At 39.2% G+C, this 15,370-nt stretch overlaps 1 protein-coding gene across 4 annotated transcripts in view; it reads right to left on the bottom strand.

Moving 5' to 3' along the window:
- ARHGAP28 (Rho GTPase activating protein 28) overlaps positions 1-15,370 on the bottom strand; it is a 179,535-nt gene that overhangs the window by 79,704 nt on the left and 84,461 nt on the right. The window contains exon 1 of one of the 4 annotated variants that reach the window (XM_072152200.1): positions 14,631-14,714. The exons of 2 other annotated variants lie outside the window; for them this stretch is intronic. Coding sequence is in view for 1 of the 2 variants with exons in the window: in XM_072152195.1 (XP_072008296.1) it covers positions 7,929-8,059 (131 nt within the window). In the remaining variant the exon portion in view is untranslated. Of the gene's footprint in view, positions 1-7,928; positions 8,197-14,630; positions 14,715-15,370 lie in introns of those variants that run through there. One more of the 4 variants, XM_072152195.1, reaches the window with a different exon arrangement.

The raw sequence follows: 15,370 nt of genomic DNA, 5'->3' as shown, positions 1-15,370 counted from the left end.
CTGCCAATTCTCATGAACACCCCACACCCTCCTCACACCCCTACTTTTTTCCCTTTTTATACACCTATGATTGTCTCCTTGTATTTTTTATTTTCTTTGTTGAATTGTTCTACATTCTAATAGTTACTATGTCTGGGATGGCATTTTGGGGTTTCTTACTCGCTGTATTATGCTTCGACTCTTATCCCCAACTTATGCTGAGCATATGATCTTAGATGTTTTGGATTCTGTGCGATCAGCCTTGTACTGCCATCACCTGCTTGTACTGTTTCATGTTATGTCTTCCCTAATAAATGTTGATTACACATAAACCTGAATTTCCTATTAAGTGCAGCGTCTCCTAATAATAGAGTAGGGCAGCTGCGAGAAGTCGTATTTTAAGGTTGATGTGACTGCTGCCCCAAAGCACAGTACCCCAGCAGGGCGACAGCAGGTAATTTTATTTCCCATCAGCAGTATATCACTAGATCATTCCTCTTTACAGAACGCTGGGACTAAGGACGCTTGCACAAAAATATTTTTGTTGTCCTCTTTTTTTTGCGGCCCCTTGTTAGTGGCCTGTGCAAAAGAACCAACATGTATACCAGACACAGTGCAAACATGAAAATGGCTCTGTGATAAACTCCAAAGCTGAACCACTGCAGTAACAATAAAAATGGCTCCGTTTCTGTTAAAGGGGGATTTTCATACCTGACATTTATGACATATCCCCATCTCTATAGATGTCTGACAGATAAGGGTGCATGCTTTCTTGGTAGTACACCTTTCTAGTAAACAAAGGGCCCATCAATCCTTTCCTGTCTGGTGAGCTAGTCTCTGCATTCAGGTGAAGAGAAAAGGAGGGGTCACTAGCCACCTTGTTGGTTTCAGAACCCCTATAGAAGAAAATAGATAGTTGTACACGTGTGTTGTCACCTTTCAATGCATTCTCCAGCTGGAGAATCAAACCTTTCATTTTCTGGCATACTGATGACTAGGATTGAGGTCCATTACAGGGACGTAATATCTAGACAATGAAAAAGTTGTGCTTGTCCCATGACTACAAAATAGCTTCGGAGGGTTGATAGAAATTCAATATAAAGAATAATATTGCATGACGTACTATGCAAGGTATGGAACCATGGAAACATAAATATCCATAGACAACACTGGGAATATACAGGGATAGAGGGCACTTGTTTGGAAGGACTTTTAATAAACATCCTTGTAAAATGTAGTCTGTAAGATGCAGTAAATACTGCTAGGTCTTTAGATGACAAGTGTTTGGGCTGTTTATACTATATAAACAGCCTAACATTTTATTCTCATACAGTAAGTGAGAATCTGGTCTTGATTTATCAACGCCATCTCTCTGTCAAATACTGCTACCTATATTTGACTCAGAGCTGTGGTGTTAGTAAGATCCTTAATGTTGTAGAGTACAGCTGCCACTGACCTTATGCCTCAAACCTAGTTAAGAAATTATGTCAGCAAAATAGGGATATGCAACATTATTATAACCATTTAACTATTATATCACCTTTTAGTTGTGATAGAACCATTTTTCTTTTTCCTAAATCTTAGGCATATAGGGGGACATGTATCACTCCTATTGCTTCCTTTTTCTTTTTTTTGTTCAACTTTTTAGGTGCACAATCGAACAGCATACCAAAGTTTGCTGCCTCCAGGATGTAATGCAGTGTGCCGGATGTTTGTTCAACTTGTGCGACTTTTGGGCTTGGAATTGTCCCATTCTTGCGCCTAATAAGTCCCAAAACAGAGCATGCTGAATCTAGACTTACTTTATGTAAACAACTATTTGAGACTAAAAAGTTGCACATCACAAAAAGTCTCAAAAGTGAGACTAAACAGCAACTCATCACATGTATCACAAAGGGAAAAAACGTAAGATACATTGCAATGAGTAAAGGGGTATTCCCATCTTAGCATTTACATTTAAATTAATTAATTTGCCAGATATAAAACTTTTCTTCAATTTAATGTTATCTAAAAAAATGTTTCTGTGTGAATATAATTTCTCATAAATGTAGCCATGTTGGTCTTTAGAAACGAGATAGCTTCCTTGGATACGACCACCTCACATTTTGGCAGCAATGGCCAGATATGCCCTATAGAGTTCTGCCTGACCCGCTGGATTCAGCAATCATTATCACAGGATGGCTGTGGGACCTGCAGTAACTCCGAGACATTTAATATAGAAAAACCTTTTTGTTTCTTTGCGCAATCCCTCCAGCAGAGGTGGTCGTATCCAAGGAGCCAGTCTCGTTTCTAAGAGACTATATGACTACATTTATGAGAAATTATCTTCACACGGGTAAATTTTTTTTTAATAACATTAAATTGAAGAAATGTTTATACATAGCAGATTAATTAAACAGAATGTGAATAGCCAGATGAGAATACCCATTAAAGTTGGCCAACTCCAGGTATCTTCAAAAAGTGGCAGCTGAAAAACTATGATACATGTGCCCCACAATGTCACAACCAGCCATGTCTTAACAAGCTGAACCATGCCCGTTTCTTCTATACTGTGCAGTAAATCATTCATTTCACCTGTTAAGTTTGGTTTTAAGAAAAAAATAAGACAGAATTACTCCTATACACGGGTGTTACTGCAGTCTCTTAAAAGACCATGAATACCGGCATCTTTATTAACCAGTAATATGTACTGTTCGGTGCTTCAGTTTTCTAATTTCTTACTTAGCAAAGAGCCATAGATAGTACAGTGGCTGTGCTTGGTATTGCAGCTTACCTGCATTAACCTGAATGGGACTGAGAGGCACACAGGTCATGTCATATCACTGACCTGTGAAGCAGAAGCAACACTCAGTTAAGTCCTGTAATCACAAGGAGGGGTGTAGCACAGCCAGATAGTATTTGAGCCAATGCACAGATAATGACATGAAAATACCACAAGAAAAAAATGCATTCAAAGGCTCATATGCGGTACAAAACGTGAATCTCAGTTTATTACACAAAATTAATTAATCATGACAGACAATCAAAAAATACACACATTTAAAATCACTTAAAAATACTATGTACATGAATTCATACAGTCACCCAGTTTAGTGAACTGTAAACAACCCCCTGACCAACACTGAATGAGTGATGCAAGGCCTGCCTGACTGCCCAATAGTGAAATAAAATGCTCTATTGCTCAATGCAAAAAAGTAAAGTAAGGTCCTCTAATGATGTAAACATACCAGATAAATTGTACCAACCTCGGGGGCCAATAAGAGAGAAAGTATTGCTACAAGGTAAGCATGACAGGAACAAGGATGGGTACCGAGGAGAGGAAGAATAGCTACAATCAATAGGTTATAGCCGGCGAACCTTTGGGCAGTCAAGGAAGGCACAGGTGGACAGGGGTGACGGACTCCCCACGCGTTTCGTTGTATCAAAACGACTTACTCAGGGGTATTTTTTGATTGTCTGTCATGATTAATTAATTTTGTGTAATAAACTGAGACTCAGTTAAGTCCTGTGACTGCTACTTACAGCTGACAAAGAGTTCTGGTTGTATGGCCTCCACATCCAGATTTTGATATCATAAAAATCCTGTTTTGAATTATTCGCAGTTTCAGCATAATGATGAGGGATCATAAACTATGTCAGTACATGATGTTTGGCATGTTTTGTTGTTGGTAAAATCTTTTTACAGTATGTTACAGTACAGTACCTATTGGGTTTGCCCATCTATAGTTAGGTTCATACTCTATGGACCCTTGTAAAAATCTGTTGTAAATTTTCAGAAAAATCAAGAAGAAATAAACTACATAATAGTAGTAGTAACTGGTTCCTATTATTGTACATGCAGTCCCTGGTTTACATACTTAAGTTGAATTTGTATGGAAATCGAAACTGTATATTTTATTATTGTAGATCCAGACCAAAAAAAAAATTTGGCCCCAGTGACAATTGGAGTTTCAAAATTTTGGGCTGTAATTGGACCAAGGATTATCAATAAAGCTTCATTACAGACACTTCACAGCTGATTATTGCAGACTGGGACTAGTGTAAAGCATCCAGAGATCTTCATCAGACTTCAAAGTGGCCAGTGGGCTCTGTCTTTAAGTAGGGGACCGTCTGTATTATACTCTACTTTTTTTTAGGTTGTTTATTATAGAATATTGCAATAAACTATGCAAAAATATAGGTGCAAATGAGGACTATAAAGAAGAATATCTCAAATATTTATGTCCTGCAAAATGTCAACTGTTTTTCATCTGAGTTTGACTTAAATAAATCTGTGAAGCCGACTGGTATAGAATATCCTGACAGCTGCTCCTGTCACCTCATGTAGCTCAGGGGCAGTAAGACCTTCTATATGTAGTAATATTTACTGCACTTTGTATGTTGCAGTTGACGTACTGGTATAAATGTATTTTATGAACAAATTTTAGAAGTCCCATGCAGTTCGTTGATAGGATAAACTGTAACATAACTGTGTAATAGAATTTAAAAATTCAAAAAAGTCAATGAAAGATTGTAAATTTGGCAGCACCTGTCCAGCAAACCGCGCAACCACAACCAGGCTTGGCGCTAGCTGTCAGACTAGGTAAGTGGTGGCGAAGTCACCCTGCGACGTCCCTGCAGGCTAAGGCCCTGTCTAAATTAGATAAACCACCATTATAAGGGCAAACCCACTATCAGGAACCTAAATGACAGTCCCTGAGCGACCCTACAACATGACAGGAAAGATTTACTTTGTCTGGCAGCTGCTGGATGGTGGAACGGACAAATAACCGGAATACAGGAATAGACCAGTGTTCACACTGGTGCACAGGACACAGGTCAAGTCAAGATCAAGCGGGTATATACAGGTCAGGTCAAGATCCAGGCAGACAAGTGGAGATAAAAACAAGCCAGGTCAAAACCAAGATGGCTGCAACGGTACAGAATCGGATACAAAACACAGAATACCAAACAAGATAGCATGAGCACTAGATACACAGGTAAGCCTTGAAATAACCAGCCAGGTATGATGGGAATAGGCAGGTATGTAAGGCCATTCCCGGACATGCCTCCACACTGGGGGAACTGTCCATCAGGCTAGTAACCCCTGCTGGGCAGGCTGAAATGCAAGGAGTAGGATGTGGCTCATCTAATCAAAAACAAGCAGTAAACCACAGTTCACACACAAATTAATGCCATCTATTCTGCCAACTGCAGATAGAGTGACGTTTAGGCACGGACGTTACAAAATCCTTTTACAACAGAACATATTTGAATATTATTCTGAAAATATCAAACACAAGGGTTATACCCTTGTGGACTCTGGGTAAACCTACACACTTTATACATACAATTCTTAGGTTTGCAAAACTTCACCATTTCTGGCTGGCTTAAAGCCTGATGACCAACAAGAGAAGTTAACACAAATTCAAACACAAAAATGCAAATACTCCTCCTGTAGAAAACATCAACAAAGGTGAAGGGAGCTTCATTTTTAGATGTTTTGTTCCTCCTATACACGTCGGCTAAACAACTGTTTTGCTCTCTGATATTTCTCATGACTCCCCCATGTGTATTTCAATGGGGACCAAGCATTTGGTATATTGACATCCCTTTTCCCCAGATTTGGACACCTTTACTAATGGATATTTCGCCATACAGGTGGTATCTGCTAGATCAAGAGGGGTCCAACCAATCTGATCCCATCTGGTTCCAAGAATGTGGGTCTTGTGTCATCCATTTCCCCAGCCATAAGAGCATGGCAGGGTAGAAGGAACTGAGCGGTGGCTAAACATGTGGGCTACAACTATGATGATGACATGTACAGATTTATTAGCTTAAAGTTATTTGTACCTAATATCTTCCATTCATTCTTATTCAATATTCCTTGTTATTGTCACCCCATTCGTATTTGATTTCAAGGTTCAGTAAAGAAAACTTCATCTGGAGCCAGCCGATCAAAGCCTCAGGTTTCCTTGAGTTTAATTTTCAGAACATTTGATGAAATATAGTGTAATTCCCTTTGTATGGTTCACATTCCAGGAGGCCACATGCTGAGCTAATAACCCTCTATGGAGCTGTGGATGCTGATCCCTAACAGCACATATGGCAAGTTCCAGCCATGACTTCAAGACAGCTGTTGTGTGTTAAGATTAGAAATTGGAGACACTTTGTGGTTACTCCTCAATAGTCATCTTTTTTTCTTTTACTAATGTCAAAGGCTTCCGAAATATGTTATTTATCAACGCATCAATATAACAATTTTCTGAGTCACAATTTCTAATTTCTTAGAACCGATTGTAACACTTTATCCACTTTATATACATATATGTATACACACACACTTACTGGGATAAGCATAAACAACTCTCTTAGACGGAAACAAAGTCATGACGTTATGACTACTATCCGCTAAACTAGAGTCAGAAGAGGGGGCTTTGTGTTCCTCAGACGGTCACTCACTTTGGTTTCCTGTTTGAAACTATGGTAATGGTCTGCCTGGATCATGTTTTGGCAGGATATATACAGTATATACAGATGTAAGTGAATCTGAGTGCTATATTATGCGCTAATGTGGTATGCCCACAGATCTATTTATATAGAGTTTATGTTTATCTTTGATTACATATTTACACACGTTGTATTTGTTTTATACTAGATTGATTAAACAGATACATTAGAAAGATAGATAAATAGACAAATAAAAAAGATCACCCATCTTACATCCATTACAGTGGTATTATCAAAACTGAAATTGGATTCTGGACAACCCTTATAATGTCGCCATGTTATTCTAGTCTAAATGATAAAAATTTTACAACTGACCAAGTTTACAGTCACAAAAGTAAAACTGATAATTTACTGAAAATCTGCCACCATAATAAACATGGATATAACTATTGAAAACTATTGAAAACTGAAAAGTTGCACTGTATACATACAGTGCAACTTCTTAGTTCAGTAGCAGTTACTATATAGTAACTGCTAAGTTTTCATATACACATTGATACATTGTAGCTGCACAGTTTCCAAAAACTACTCTCATTGACACATTGATACTTTTCAACAGTAAAACTAAAGCTGTATTCATAGACATATTGATACATTGTAGCTGTACATTTTCCTATAACTTCACTCATGTACACACTGATACATTGCATCTGTACACTCTCCTCCTATAACTGCACTCATAGATAATGTACATTGATACATTGTATCTGTACACTTTTCTATAACTGTACCTATAAACACATTGATACATTGTATCTGTACACTTTCCTATAACTGTACCTATAAACACATGAATTGTAGCTGTAAACTTTCCTATAATTACACTTATATACACACTGATACATTGTAGCTGTACACTTTCTTATAACTGTACCTATAAACACATTGATACATTGTAGCTGTACACTTTCCTCCTATAACTGTACTCATAGCTGCATTTATAAATTGTAACTGTATACTTTCCTATAACTGTATTCATAGACATATTGATACTTTGTAACTGTTCAGTTTCCCATATCTACAGTCATGTACACACTGATACATTGTAGCTGTACATTTTGCTATAACTGTTCCTATAAACACATTGATACATTGTAGCTGTACACTTTCCTCCTATAACTGTACTCATAGCTGCATTGATAAATTGTAACTGTATATTTTCATATAACTGTATTCGTAGACATAGTGACACATTGTACCTATATGCTTTCCTATAATAGTACCCATAGACACATTGATACATTGTAGTTGTACACCTTCCTATAATTACACTTATATACACATTGATACATTGTAGCAGTACACTGTCCTATAACTATCAGTGTCTAGCAAGACAGATGACTTCACAACAGAGCAGAAAAGTTTCCTAAAGAGCTGGAATCAATAAATCACTACACAAGTTGTCACATTCCAGAAGCAGATCCCATATGATCGTACGATGTGATTGTATGAAGTGTTACCTGATGGTGAGAGGGGAGCGGCTGGCTGGCATCGCCCCTGGCAGTGGACTCTCCTCCGCCCTGGGGGTCCTGGCGGTGGTGTAAGAATGGTATCCTGTCAGGACCACACTGCCCGAGTCCTTTATCTCCATTCTCAGGGCAGATACATGTCCTCCCCCGCTGCCGGGCTTTGTCAGGAGAGAGTGGGGTGAGAGCAGGACAGGAGGACTCTCCTAGTGCCAGACTTCAAAATCACCGCCCCCACTGCGAGGAAGTGCCGGGTGTCTCTAGGAAACAGGCAGCAGCCCGGCTCTTTGTGCTCTCCATGATCCTGCCATTATGGTGCTGTCACCCACTGGTCAGGACAATGCACTGCACAAATCCATGGACAGAGCAATGGGCAGATCAGGCTGAGGGGAATGACCCAGACCTGATAGTATGCACAACCCGGGAAGATTCACAGGCTAAATACATTTACCGTCTGGCTGAAGTGTGTAGAAAATGGCATAAAAGCAATTTCTAGCCATACTATTGATACAAGGTATTCACATGTGACCTGTATGTTCTACCAAATAAACCATAAAAAATGATGGACATGTCCAAGTGCAAGTAATGGCCAGACAATCCAACCACCCACCTCACTGTCACTCAATCTGAGGAAATCATTTATGTTACTATTATGTATTATGTAGCTATGTTACTAATATTTTATCTCCTTTATTCTGTATTACATTTAAAATGCATATATATGGAAAATGAGTCTATTCATGTTCCTATTGCATGTCTATAACTAATTAACTTGGCTCAATAAAAATTATTTAAAGAGAAATCATTTTGATGATCCAGAACACATCATTTTTGTATATTAAGTGATTTCTAAATAAAATTTAAAGCTGCTTTAAAAGCTTTTCCATTTTTTCCATTCCTTACCTTTTTTCCATTTAGAGAGTTGCCACTGTCCCCTTTCCTTCTTTTTTTAAAATCTTTATTTAACTTAATTATTATTATTTATTTGTAGAACGCTATTTATACGCTCTACGATCAATAAGGAGTCTACATTACATTTAGATGAGGACAAATACTCGTACAATCCTCATTGAAATACATCAATGTAGAAAAGCACAGAAAGCCAACCAAGCCTCTCTGCCAGAGCCAGGTTTTCAGATATACGTGAGGGCTTCACACTGGGGCACATTTACTAAGGGTCCGTCGGACGCATTTCCGTTGGGTTTCCCGAATTTTTACGATTCACCCTGAATTGCACAGGGGTTTTTGGCGCACACAATTGGATTGTGGCGCATCGGCGCTGACTTTAATGTGACACTAATCAGGGGGCGGGCCGTTGGACAATCTAACTGATTCGGACAAACCGCAGAATTTAACTTTCAAAATTGTTTCGCAAGACATGCACTTACATGCACCGGGAAGAAGATGGTGAACTCCGGCGGACCTGAGCAGGGAAGCAACACATGCAGGAAATTGGACGCACGTTGTTAGTGAATCGTGGAAGCTCTGAATCCTGGTCAAAGTGTGCTTCCAAATGACACTATGTTTTATTCTTTACAATACGGAACTCATCTTTCAGATCACACCAAACTTGTGGCATTGGGAGCTACAGAAACAAAGATACAGTCAGTCAAATACAGGGTTGGAAATACAAGATCCGGATTGTCCAGTACTATAGCCATGCCTGATTTCATCTGAAAAATTGTTTTTTTAACTTTAATATGACAGCTTGTTTTTAGGTAATATACCACCAAAGATAGGGGCTTCTGAAGTGACACTCAGCAAACACTAAACCTGACTCTCATCTCATGTGAAAATGCGGTGAGAAAAGTCATACAGTATTTGTCTGACTTTGGGGGAGATCATTTATTGGAAAACGAATGAAATTTAAAATAAAAGAACATTAGGGAAATAATAGTTTAGTGGCTTAAAACCTGTTGACGGGTTCCCTTTACTTTGAATGCCTGCAAGAATATTCCCTGCCTGATTGGCGCCCCCAGCAGCGTTTTCAGGGGTTGCCAACCGGTGCTATGGCAACTCTGGAGTCTGATCTAAGACCCCAGGGCTGTCCATAGCAGATTCCTGTAAAATCCTGTCACAGATACCCTGAAATACATCAGTAAAAATCATTAAAAAAAATCACAGAATTGATGTTTTTTCTACAACCTCCCCTTAACAAAAAAAAAGTTAATACATTTTCATCAATAGAGCATAGTCAACCCAAAATAGTATCACTGAAAAAGGCATCTTCTGCGAAAAATAAGCCCAGACGTGGCAACATTAACCACTTAGAGGAAACCTACCACCATGGATCTATCTATTAAGGTAGATCCGGTGGTAGGTGCCTCTAATGTATGTAAGGATAACCTTTCTAAGGGCTAATCCTTTAGTCCCCCTGATCTTTTTTAATCTTATGTACATTTACTAAAGAGGCTACTGGGGCGTGGAGCAGCCATAGCTGAGGCTACACAGCGCAGCTACTCCACGCCCCAGTAGCCTCCTTGATCCTCCCACCAGATATCTTCAGCGCGCAGCTACGAGGAGCTGTGCACACTTGTCCGCGAAGCTGGCATTCTCCGCCCGCGCAATAGCTCCGACTTCGGACCCAAGACCACGCAGCCGGCGGCCTGCATTATGCACATGCACAGAATGCCGGCTTCGCAGACAAGTGCGCGCAGCTCCTCATAGCCATGCGCTGAAGATATCTGGTGGGAGGATCAAGGAGGCTACAGGGGGTGGAGTAGCCACGCCGTGTAGCCTCAGCTCTGTGTAGCCTCTTTAGAAAATTTTCATATTACCACAATTAAAGATTAACCCCTTAAAGACCTGGCCCTTTTTAGTTTTTTCACTTCCATTTTTCACTGCCCACCTTCAAAAATCTATAGCTTTTTTATTTTTCCATGTAAAGAGCTGTGTGATGGCTTGTTTTCTGAGTAACAAATGGTACTTCATAGTGATGATATTTAATTTTCCATGTCGTGTACTGGGAAGCGGGAAAAAAATTCCAAATACAGTGAAAATCGTGAAAAAACACATTTGCACCGTTTTCTTGTGGGCTTGGATTTTAAGGCTTTCACTGTGGACCCCAAATCTCTACTTTATTCTTTGGGTCAGTGCGATCATGGGGATTCCAAATATGTATAGGTTTTATAACGTATTCATACATTTACAAAAATTTATTTTTGCCATTTTTGATTTTGCCATCTTCTGGAGCTAATAACTTTTTCATTCTTCGGTGTATGGAGCTGTGGGTGGTGTCATTCTTTGTGACTTTTGATGACATTTTCAATGCTGCTATTTTTAGGACTGTATGACCATTCAATCACTTTTTATAGAATCTTTTATATTTTTTAAAATGGCAAAAAAGCTCTATTTTCCGTTACGGGGTTAAACGCAGTGAAAAACCGTTATTATATTTTGATAGATCGCATTTTCGGACGCAACGATACCTAATGTGTTTATGATTTTTACTGTTTAGTTATATTTATATCAGTTCTAGGGAATGGGGGGTGATTTGAATTAATTTAGGTTTTTTTTATTATAATTTTTTTTAACTTTTTTTTATTTTTACTATTTTTCAGACTCCCTAGGGTACTTTAACCCTTAGTTGTCTGTACGATCCTATCATATACTGCCATACTACAGTATGGCACTCTGAGTGACAGTGGTACTTTCAGAAGTTCAGTGAAGATAGGATATAAGAAGCTGAAGGCATATATTAGCAAATTCTAAATAAATGTGTAATGGCTTTTCATCTGGATCTGCATGTTAAAAATCTGTATAAGGGAAATTATCACCTATGAGATCACTTATGCCTGTACTGATCAGTAATTAAAACCTTAGTTGATTCACTCTTGTCTCAACTACCCTAACTCCTTACTTAATCAGTCTTCCACTTACTAAACTCTCTCCTCTATAATCTATTCTTAATGTAGCAGCCAGAATGGTGTATCACCCTCATCCATAAATCTCTGCACAGGTCTGCACCTCCCTTCCTTTCTGTCCTCATCCCAGCCTATCGTCCAACCCTTGCCCTTCGATCCTCCAGGACTTCTCCTGAGCTGCACCTATTCTCTGGAATGAACTACCTTGTTCTATCAGCCTAATACCAAAGTACCAAACTTTCGAACATGCCCTAAAAACCCATCTTGTCAGGCCTATCACATTTCATACCTGCTTGTAACTTTCACTTTCTTTTCTCTAATCCTACACTGATTTCTACTTCTGTCTATGTAATCCCTCACCACGTGATGCAATTAAACAGGTTTCCCTGCAGACTGATGCATCCTGGATTTCAGTACATATTGATAGGCGCTGGAGACTGGTTCATTCAACATAATTTATCTATTTATTTAATTCTGTACTGCCTTGTTTTATTTGTATATGTACCCCATGATTTTTCAGCTCCGTGGAATATGATGGCGCTATATAATTAAATTATTATTACTATTATTTAGTCATTGACTAACCTTCTAGTGCAGTGGTCCCCAACCTTTTTTTGCCCAGGGACCGGCTGTAAACATATATTTTCTCCAGGGACCAGTAGGTGGGGGGGATACAGTCTGGTTTCTGTTTCATAGCCAAAAATGTAAGTTTGCATGCCCCACATAACTCCCTGTGTGCCTAGCTTATATTGTCCAATTTCCTGAAGAAGCCCCCCCACCTTCTACTTTCCCAGCTGAACTAAAAACAAAAAAAATACTCACCTTCCCTGTTCCCCTGCAGCAGTCTTCTCTTCGCACACCGACTATAGAACAGTGCATTTACATGGAAATTAAGTAATGGGAGAGAAGACTGCTGCAGGGGAATGGGGAAGGTGAGTATATTTTCTTTTGTTTGTTTTTACAGAGGTCCAGCGCGGCCTGGAACCAGGTGTCCCATGGCCCGGTCTTGGGCCATGGACCGGTGGTTGGGGAACACTGTTGTAGTGAGTAAGACAACTCTCAGCATGTGTTGTAACATATGTAGAGCTAGCCAAGCCTTCTATCTGTTGTGAAATGGGTAGGGGGGGTTGTCTTCAGTTATTATTAATGTTGTTAGCATTTTAGGATTGGGTGCTGCTGGGAGGTTTCCTGGTTATCATAGTGGTGGGAGATGGAGATTGCTGGGAAGTGTGCAATGCTGTAAGTGAGTGCAGGTGTGAACAGAACAGTACTGGCAATGCTGTAACAGAAACATTGAAAGAAAGTGACTGTAACCAACATAATCAAAGACTGAGCTGCTGAAATAAATCTCCTGTTATAGAAACAACCAAAACTGCAATGGTAGGAATGCCGCCACTGTGTTATATGTATCAATAAAGTGTAGCAAGTGTCAAGCCGATATGTTCTCCCATGTTAGTCCTCATTCACACTGAATGCAATTCATTTGATACGCACTTCAGACGCATCAGGGGGAGTCAGTCCTGAATACAGATGCCAGTGCCCATGTTCTGTGCATAAGACAAGTAGCACTAGTGTGAAGATGCTTTTAAATGGTAGATACACTGGAACATTTTTAGGTATTTTATTGGCCTACAACTTGATGTTGGCAAAAATCTATGACATATTAATTTTCTGTTTATTTCTTTATATAATAAACTTTCCACCTCGCTTGTTAGCTTGGCAATTATTCTTTTTTGATTGCTTTCAGAATTGTTAATGCAATACAAAGACCTATCAAGTTGAATATTCATTTGTTTAGCCACAGGGCACAGTCGTCTGACTTTCAGTTAGAAGAACAATGAAATATCAGGGGAAATGCTGCCCTTGTAATTTCTCCTATATGCACTGAATAAACCATCTTTTGTGTCTTTGATTCCTTTTATTTAATTATCAATTATACTGAGACAAAAGAATAGCGCCCCAGCTGCAAAATGAATTTTCCATTTTTAAATTTTTTTTCAGGATTGTGGTCATACATGTTTTTTTACTTTATGTAAATTCTCTGTGTGTTGCCCCATCTGTCATTTCTTACAGTATTTTTTTAGTCCAAGGCTTCTGATGGTAATTTTGTCTAGCAATTTAAAACAAATTTACATTACAAATTTTCTTACTTTCTATGTTTGGTCCACAGTTTCATTTCCAATATGTATACATTGAAGGGTCTCCTGGTATATTAACAATGGGGCACATTTACTAAGAACTGTGTAAACTGCACTAATTGCAGTGTGCCAGAATTTAGGATTTTTGGCGCTTGTTTCTCATGAGAAAACCAATTTTATTTTGGTGCACCTTTAACATAGGGCTTGTGACACAATTCTGTCGGACTTTGCATGTTAACTCTGGCGCTCCGGAACGCCCCCTAATTTGTGTCGTATGAAGACTATGTGCAACTGCTTCACCAAAGGGTCAGTTGCAACACAATTGTGATGTAGACACTTCTTAAATACCTGTGCAAGCAGTTTGCACCTAAAAGAACATGCAAAGTCCAACAGAAAACTGGCACTAGGGACTTGGTAAATGTGCCCGTTGTGTCTCAGGTTCCTCCAGTCTCTAGCCGGAAAACACTAATAATAAATTTCTCCCATTATGTTTTCCTGATCTACGTATTCTGGCATCTTGATCTTCTCCCTGTATTCAGACATGGGTGGTATCCGACCGGCTCTCCGCATCTATTCCAAGCCGGTAAGTATATGTGTTTGGAAGTTATATATGTGTCGTGTATGTGTGTATACTTAAATGACATCTACCATCAGATTTGCTGATGGTAGATGTCCCAAACTTACTTGCTCGTTACCTCTATCAGGGGAAGACCTTGCTTTTGTTATCTACCAGCATATCAGCATTCTTGTAAGAAGCACTTTATAATGATATTAAAATGAACCGGAGGCTTAGTCACCCAAGCGCCTCTCAACTCCGCCACCTGATTGGAATGGCATGGCCAATCCATGTTCAACACAGCCGGCTCCCACAAACAGATTGTGACATCACAAGGTCAAAAGCGAGGACATCCCCTGGTAGACGTAACAAGCAAGTAAGTTTGGGACTTCTACCATCAGTAGATCTGATCAGTAAATCATTAAATCTGATGGTAGATGTTCTTTATTGTAATATTTACTTGTGCGTGTTATAATATTTGTACATATGTATGTGTACATGTGTCTGGACTGCATGCTTGTGTTAAAGGACATCTACCACCCGCATGAATAAATGTAAACCAAGCATGCTGTCATACTGGCGTGTGCCCCATCTGGTAAGATCAGCTCTTCTTTTAGCCTTTTTTTTTATATTTTAAAAAGAAGCTAAAAGAAGAGCAGATCCTGCCAAAAGGGCACACACCAGTATGTCAGTGTGCTTGGTTTACAATCCTTCATCCTGGTCGTAGATGTCTTTAATTGCTAGAGGAGGTTAGGTTTATACATGTTCCTAGTACTTATTCCTACAATATATACATATTTACTATAATGGAGTCCGTCAGCCAATCCATAAGGAAAGCCCAGCTTTGTATTAGTTATAGAGAACTGCTATTTCATGCCT

Source organism: Engystomops pustulosus, chromosome 5 (assembly GCF_040894005.1).
Source record: "Engystomops pustulosus chromosome 5, aEngPut4.maternal, whole genome shotgun sequence".
NCBI lineage: Eukaryota > Metazoa > Chordata > Amphibia > Anura > Leptodactylidae > Engystomops > Engystomops pustulosus.
Note: the sequence above shows the minus strand (reverse complement) of the source record. Positions and strands in the feature narration are given on the sequence as shown.